The following is an 8,180-nucleotide window of genomic DNA, read 5'->3' as shown; positions in this document are numbered from 1 at the left end:
ACACAGACTAAATACACAGACAGACTAAACACACACACAGACTAAATACACAGACAGACTAAACACACACAGACTAAATACACAGACAGACTAAACACACACAGACTAAATACACAGACAGACTAAACACACACACAGACTAAACACACACAGACAGACTAAACACACACAGACAAAACACACTGAGAATACACAACATCCAAAGAGCCCCATGTCATGGGACCTTTAAAGCTAGATTACATATCGGATGGGGGCATCAACGCCAGTACTCCGTGATACCGATACCGGCATTTTAAGCGTTATCGGAGGCAGTATCTGAACATCTCTAGTGTCTACGCTCTCATTTTCATTTTTAATTGATTTTTTTGTGTGTAAAAACCGGCTGCAGATTCGGTACGGCGATCGCATGAATCCGCTGCTTCCTCCGACAGTACAACCCGTCTCCATGGTTACTACGATACCAGTCGAAGAGTCTTCTCTCTCTGCACGAACGCTCCACAAAAACAGTATTTATTGTTGTCAGTCGTCTTTTTGTTCGTTCTCTCTGCGTGGAAACTCTTTTTACAAAGTAAATGGTTCATTTTGAAGACGGCCCTCTGTGGGGAAATACAAATAAAACATTTGAACAAACGGTGAAGTTGTCTTTTCAGTTTATTTCTTGTTAAAGAGTGTTTTCAACTGTTTTCCTGCATTGGTGGGTGACTAATGTCTGAAGCAGCGCTGCAATGTCACGGAGTACATTTACTCCAGTACTCTACTTTATGTTGAGGTACTTGTACTTGAGTCTTTAATTTTCCTGCCACTTTCTACTTCTACTCCACTACATTCATCTGACAGCTTTAGTTACTAGTTACTTTTTTTACATTAAGATTCCAGCACACAAAACGCATGTAGTTTATAACATCTGATATTTTATTTTAAAGTAACAATATAACAGCTACAGGTCCAGCTGATGATGAGATTAGCACTAAAACACCCCACAGGGTCCCCGCAAACACAGAAACCTTCAGAGGTCTCTGCAAACACTGTGTTCACTGGCATGTGGTGGCAGTTATTCAACAAGTTTTTAATGCCAAACAGCAATTTAACAGAAGAAGAACACGCATCCTGACCATGTGAACACTGGATGTTGGAAAAACAACGTAATCATGGGGGCCATCCCTGATATTCCCAGGTGGTTCCCTCATATGATGATGGGCGGACGCTGACCTCTGTCCAGTCCTTGGTGGGTGGAGGGTGGTTGGTGTTTAGGGACTGGACCCTCTGGAGAAGATGGAGGTGGTCTTCAGAGCGTGAGAGCTGCTCCACCTCAGTGCTTCTCTTCATCAGCTCAGAGATTTCCTGTTCCAGCTCTGTGATGAAAGCTTCGGCCTGTTTTTCTGTAGTTTTCTGCTTCTCTTTGATGGTGTTGATGAGCTCATTCAGTCCTCTCTCAACAGACTCCTTCAGAGAAGTGAAGACCTGAACACCTTCTGCTAGCTCTCTGTCTGCAGCTTCCTCACTGAGCTCCACTGAGTGTTTGATCTCCTGAACCTTCAGTCGTCTCTTCTGGATCATCTGCTGGATTTCAGCCTCCGTCTTCCCCAGCTCTGCCTTCTTTCCTTTATATTCTTCTTTCAGAGGAACAACATCATGCGTCTTGTGGTCTAAAACAGTGCAGAGCATGCAGACACATGTCTGGTCGGTCTTACAGAACAGCTCCAGACAAAACCCTTTTCTATTGCTTGAACCCTGAATCTCGTTCTTTTGGTCATGACCCAGCCTTCATGACCATCTTCGAGGGTAGGAACCAAAAATGACCTTGTCAGGATCCATCTAGTGGTGGTTCTGGGTCACAGCACCAGTTAGTGGTCTACATGGAGGCCTGTTCTGCTGCTGCAGTGGAGCAGGGACTCATGGAGACGAGCTCGGACATGAGGAAAGCTGTCAGCTCTCAGATGTTCAGAGTTTAAATTAAGACCCCACACTCATCAATTATTGTTGTTGGACTCTTTCAGAGAGATTGTACAACATGTGTTGTCAGTATTTTACCCCACTCCTATCTGTAATTACATTTTAGATATTAATAATAGCACTTCTCCTGGTCAAAGTGATATTCTAACTAGTCAGAATAATAATTAAAGATATGCACAATAACATTCTTACTTGTAAAAATTGATACACAAGATATCACAACTTTAATTGTACTAGTCAAAACTTCATTTAAATCATCAAATAGTGTTATTGGCTGTTTTAATATTTAGTAGCTAGACTGGATATTTATTGCAGATATCTGCATTTAACTCTTCCTAGTGAGAAAGAACTTTCTAGATATCTGAACTAGATTTGATTAGACCATGTCCCCATCCTGTTGTGTAGACCAGTTTTTATTAAAGAACAGCAGTGCTGACAAAACTCTGCTTACTGAACATTTCCTCTAGTGATGAAGTCACTGCTTCCTCAGGCCTTGTGTTCAACACCTGCTTTATTTTACACTTTTTATTCTACAATCACATATTTACACATTTCTTTGACTCATAAACCATCTTACAGAATTCATGAAACAAATAAAAAATGGCCAAAGTGACCAGTAATTATCCAAAAGACTTTTCCCACAAGATAGAAACATCCATTGACTAATTATACCCGGTATAACAAGGACACATACTGTGTTCTGGAGACATTATGGGATGTAATAGGCCTCACTCTTAAATGAAGCTTCATGACACAATGAAATATTCAGCAATATGTTTTCTGTGGCTGCACATCAAATACTAATAAATTTGTATCTGATTACATAATCAACACATTAATTTGATGCATCATGACACACGTTATGTAGACAATATCTATTTAAACCTCTGTTAAACCCACAGACATTTATTATAACTTCCAGAAGAAATCAGTTTCTAAAGACACCAAATATGTTAAGATGAAGTTTGAGTTCATTTGTAAAGAATAGCTGCACATTCAACATATGATAGTTAATGGAATAAAGTGTAAATCAGTTACCACAGGAAACAGATTCTGTAGAAAATAAGATGTAAAATATATGAATATGTACATTTGTTCCCTAGAAGGAACCTGTGACGTTTCCCTTCCTGTTGATCGACTCTCTGGCCACTCCTAAATTCCAATCAGTCTTTCCTTTAACTTGAACCTCAAAGTGAGAAACTCTGGGTGAGTTCAGGACGTGCTGTATCAGGATCAAGAGTCACATCCACTGCATACTGCTGGACACACTTCATATCAGACTTAAGCAGCTTCTTTATCTGTTTACTGAGCGTCTTCTCCACCTTAACCACAGCTTTTACTACAGTCCCCTCATATGAGGATGGACGGACAATGACCTCTGTCCAGTCCTTGGTGGGTGGAAGTTGTTGGATGTTTAGGGACTGGGCCCTCTGGAGAAGATTGGGGCGGTCTTTAGAGCGTGAGAGCTGCTCCACCTCAGTGCTTCTCTTCATCAGCTCAGACACAGCGAACAGCTTCTTCATCTGTTTACCGAATGACTTGTCCAGCTGAACCCCAGATTTCACCAAAGTCCCGTCATATGATGATGGACGGACGCTGACCTCTGTCCAGTTCTTGGTGGGTGGAGGGTGGTTGGTGTTTAGCGACTGGACACTCTGGAGAAGATGGAGGTGGTCTTCAGAGCGTAACATCTGCTCCATCTCAGTGCTTCTCTTCATCAGCTCAGAGATTTCCTGTTCCAGCTCTGTGATGTAAGCTTCAGCCTGTTTTTCTGTTGTTTTCTGCTTCTCTTTGATGGTGTTGATGAGCTCATTCAGGCCTCTCTCAACAGACTCCTTCAGAGAAGTGAAGACCTGAACACCTTCTGCTATCTCTCTGTCTGCATCTTCCTCACTGAGCTCCACTGAGTGTTTGATCTCCTGAATCTTCAGTCGTCTCATCTGGATCATCTGCTGAATTTCAGCATCCGTCTTCCTCAGCTCTGCCTTCTTTCCTTTATATTCTTCTTTCAGAGGAACAACATCATGTGTCTTGTGGTCTGAAACATGGCAGAGCATGCAGACAAATGTCTGGTCGGTCTTACAGAACAGCTCCAGAGGTTTATCGTGGTCCGTACACATCCTGCCTTCCAGGTCCTCCACAGGGTCGATCAGCTGATGTCTTTTCAGAATTGACGTGGTCAGATGAGGCTCCAGGTGAGTCTCACAGTAGGAGACCAGACACACCACGCAGGACTTCAGGGCCTTCAGTTTGGTTCCAGTGCAGACGTCACAGGGAACGTCTCCTGGTTTGGACACTTGTGGCTCTGAGCTGCTGCTGCTGGCTTTCCTTTGAGCTGATTGTTCTCCTTCAGGCACATTGCTGGCAGCAGCCAGAACTACACACAATGTGAGAGAAAAAAATACGTGTAATTTAAAAGACAATTCTTATTAGTTTAAAAAGAAATGTGTGCATTTGTAGGCATTATGGAGCCGTGTGTATATATATGATGGAATAGTGGCATTAAAACGGGACTACGGCCGCTAAATGGAGAGGTTTGTGTGTCCCAATGCACCTAAAGTCTGTATTGTCTGGAGCTTTGTGCTCCTGGTAGGGTTTTCAATGGCAAAGTGGTCTCAAGTGAGGGGCCAGACAAAGAATGGTTCAAAAACCATATGAGTCATCGAGGGAGAGATGCAGTGACCCTGCCTGGAGGAAGCCAGGGGCCCCCGTCATGCTGCCAAGTGCACAAGTTGTGGGGAGAGTTCTAGCCTGACCAGGCCCCTCTCTTTACCCCGTCTCTTTTAGTTATGCTTTGATAAAGCTTATAGTTAGGACATAGAATTGAATATTGTTTAGGGGGTGAGGAGTCGCAGCGTCGGCCTAATTCAGCCCACCTGCTTCTCGTCATAGTTGTCAGATCTATCTATCATATAATCAATAATATAATAAAACTAGAGGGAGACTTGGCATAAGGCCCGATCTTGTTGGGGAGAGTTCTATCCCGACCAGGCTCCTCTCTTTACCCTGTCTCTCTAGGTTTTGCTGTGATAGTTTTAGACAGCTGGGACTTCCTTGAACACACTGAGTTCCTCTCTCTTCTATCTTTCCATTTAAGTGCATCCATGTCCCAGAATAACAATCTGTTCAATAAGTTTTGTTTCTCATGTCCGCCCACTCTTTTATCCTGAAAATACAAATTACAAAGGGTGACTGACCTTGTGGTCCCGAGCTGGTGTCTGGCAGACTCTGCACCAGATCGTTCCTGTTCATCATCTCTAAAACCTTCTTGGTCACCGTCAGAGCTCCATCTACCCGATAGGTGTTCACCATCACATCCACCGTGTCCTGCCTTTCTGCGTTCTCCAGCTTGGACACTTTGATGGATTGGTAGCCTTCCAGGAGGTCTTGATGCAGATGCCATTTGAATTTCACGAATTCCTCTTCTTTTAAATCCTCCAAAGTGTTGAAAAGATCCACTGTCGTCATTGTGGCTTCCTTCTGAAATCAAAACGTTTTGTTCAACTGAGAGAAAATTGAAACCTTAACCTTCATTTTACCAGGAAATCATTGTTAACCAGGGGCCTGTTGCACGAAACCAGGATAAGGGATTAAGCCGGGATATTAAAGTTATCCCGGATGAATTTAGCTTTGACTTGGTTGCACAAAACCAGGTTGAATTAAACCCAGCCAAGTAACCATGGAGATTTATTCTTTGTGGCTAGCCTGGTCAAGAGCGGTCTAACAGCCGGGCTAACAGCCGGGCTAACAGCCAGGCCAACAGCCGGGCTAACAGCGGGCCAACAGCCGGGCCAACAGCCAGGCCAACAGCCGGGCCAACAGCCAGTCTAAGATTAATCCTGGAGTCTCATGTGTTAAATCAGCTGCCGTCTGATCTAACATAAACGTGTTTAAGTTATTCCGTTGTCTTCTGAAGGTGTTCTGCTTTATTTTTATTAACATGCATTATTTGTCACTATAGTTACGAGTTTGATTTAAACCCCACCATAGCAGCTGTTAGATGGTTAGAAATGGTTGGACTGGCACCCAGATTTTCCCGGGGGGTCGGCAGTGTGTCGAGGCATCACGTCAGTTTCCGCGCTCTCTGTAGAAGTTGAGACAAGCAGCGCGGTGTCCGTGGTCTCAGCTTCAGGTTTATGAAGGACGCTCCGGAGTGTAAGTGGGACAATGCAGTGATACTCCCAGATGATATTAATGGGACAGTGGGACAAAGCAAGGTGGGACACAAATCTACCCAGCATGCAACGGGCGGTGATCGATTCTGCGCAGACCTGGCTCATCTCCAATGAGCCTAACATTTCCGATCAACGTAAACATCACTGGCTTGACCGCATCATCCTCCCTACGTCCGCCCTCTCGTCACATCCACTATTTAAAAACCAAGAGGGTAACGCCCAAATCCCCAAACTCCTGGCCAAACATCCCTTATCTTTACAGTCTATGTGGGCGAGTGGCCCGATGTCAAAGGGGTAGAAATGGAAACTAAATGTTGAGGCAGCATGCTAATGAATGAAAAGCACACATGAAGAGCTGAAGTCTGTCATATATTTTGTTAGCTTCTGTTCAACCAGCTGTTAGTTCCTGAAATAAAAAAGCACTCTGCATCCGTTTTCCATTGCAGATTGAGTAACGCCTCAGCGTGGCTGGTCATCACAGCAACGCAGTCGGAAACTGCCACGATGTAATTTTCAACGCGACTCACAACAGTGTTGATTCTCTGCATGTGGCCACTGGCCACTGCCAGAAGAAAATTTCTGTTTCAAAAGAAGCTGAAGGAAGCAACAAAAAATCACAGCTGAAAAAAATCTGGAGTTTGGGAATTCCTACGGTGTTCAGACGTCGACATGACGGTTGTTCGTCGACACAAAAGGGTAAGTTAAGTTTCCTGGTAACGTTAGCTAACATTTGCATGTGTTAGGGGCCCCGGTCGGTACGCTACATAAAGTACATGAACTTTTGCAACCATGATTACACACCAAAATACGTCTGCTGTGTACTGTTTGTGTTTCAGATCATTAACGCCACAGACCGTCTGGTTCGATGTACGACTGGTGAAATCTCTGGTTCTGACCTGCTGGGCTTCGTATAATCTTTATGAGAGTCATGGAGAGACTTATGACAACGACTGGGATGCATCTGGGCCAGCAGAGCCGGGGGGGGGGGGGGGGGGGGGGGGGGGGGGGGGGGGGCACTGTCACAGGGTGCAGAGGAAAAAGACCGGGATGTAAGGGAGGGTTTGATGCGCTACTTGAAAAGCTAAATAAAAACTTTTCTTTGATATATTGTCTTGTTTTTTTAATGTAACAGTTTGCAATATTGGAAACGGCATGCAAAAGCCCCTAAAAGCCCCTAATAGTCCCTAACAGCCCTTAATATTGAACAGTTGATAAGTGAGACTAGTGCAGAGAGTAGATAATCTGTCGGTGTCTGGCTAGATTTATTTTTAAATGTCGCGTTTGTTTCGGACACACACTCCGCACTCTTGTCTGCTAACAACGCAGTGATCCGACCAATCAGCAGTCTGCAGGTTTCCACGTCACCTTTTGGTATTGCCCCAGCTCGCTTGGAACCTCAACTGAGGTAGAACTAAAAAAAAGTACCTGGTAGCAGGTCCCAGGGACTTGTTTTCGTAATGGAAAACCAAAAACAGGCAAGTCGAGTCGAGGCGCCTCAAGTAGATACTACGCAGTGGAAATACGCCATAAACTTGTCTAATGAAAAGACAAGAGTATGAAAAGAGTAATTATCTGGAATGGGACAATGTTCCGTTTGCCAGCTGGCATTTTACCAGATTCTTGATTATAGTTATTTATGTGGCAGTCCCGCCCCACCAAAACCACACAAACTGTCCCACCCTATCACATATCAGCTCCACCCAAGCCCCGCCCCCTTTGCCCATATTAGGATTTCCCGGCTCCAGTAACTGATGGAGATAAACTGCAGGTTTCAACTTGTCCCTTCAGAAACCTCTGGATGTGTTATTACTCAGTCTATAGTTATGGATTAAGTAACCCTAATAAGTATCTTTTGTCTTGTTGTTGAGGACGTGTGTCCACAAATCCAAACCAAGACAGATTTACACTTTTGATGGGATGAAGTGTGTGACACACACCTGTCAATCAAAGCAGCTCTCGTTGTGACACTCCCTAATATCTCAGATGGAAAGTCAGCGGAGATTAAAATCTAACTTGTTTCCTGGTGCTGATTAAATCTGACTCAACTGAACA

General features: G+C 44.1%; 2 protein-coding genes across 2 annotated transcripts in view; both read right to left on the bottom strand.

The window, feature by feature from the left end:
- Positions 1–1,146: 1,146 nt before the first annotated feature.
- LOC117941517 (tripartite motif-containing protein 29-like) overlaps positions 1,147–8,180 on the bottom strand; it is a 44,706-nt gene continuing 37,672 nt past the window's right edge. The window contains exon 3 of the mRNA XM_034866523.1: positions 1,147–1,677. Within this exon, the coding sequence (XP_034722414.1) occupies positions 1,147–1,677 (531 nt within the window). The remainder of the gene's footprint in view (positions 1,678–8,180) is intronic.
- The window catches only part of LOC117941526, a 45,487-nt gene continuing 40,360 nt past the window's right edge, over positions 3,054–8,180 (bottom strand). Inside the window, exons 2-4 of the mRNA XM_034866532.1 lie at positions 5,151–5,430; positions 4,197–4,330; positions 3,054–3,938 (exon numbers count right to left, since the gene is read on the bottom strand). Of these exons, the coding sequence (XP_034722423.1) occupies positions 3,141–3,938; positions 4,197–4,330; positions 5,151–5,421 (1,203 nt within the window). The 5' untranslated portion in view covers positions 5,422–5,430 and the 3' untranslated portion in view covers positions 3,054–3,140. The remainder of the gene's footprint in view (positions 3,939–4,196; positions 4,331–5,150; positions 5,431–8,180) is intronic.

The sequence above is a fragment of the Etheostoma cragini genome, unplaced genomic scaffold (assembly GCF_013103735.1).
Source record: "Etheostoma cragini isolate CJK2018 unplaced genomic scaffold, CSU_Ecrag_1.0 ScbMSFa_897, whole genome shotgun sequence".
NCBI classification, from domain to species: domain Eukaryota; kingdom Metazoa; phylum Chordata; class Actinopteri; order Perciformes; family Percidae; genus Etheostoma; species Etheostoma cragini.
Note: the sequence above shows the minus strand (reverse complement) of the source record. Positions and strands in the feature narration are given on the sequence as shown.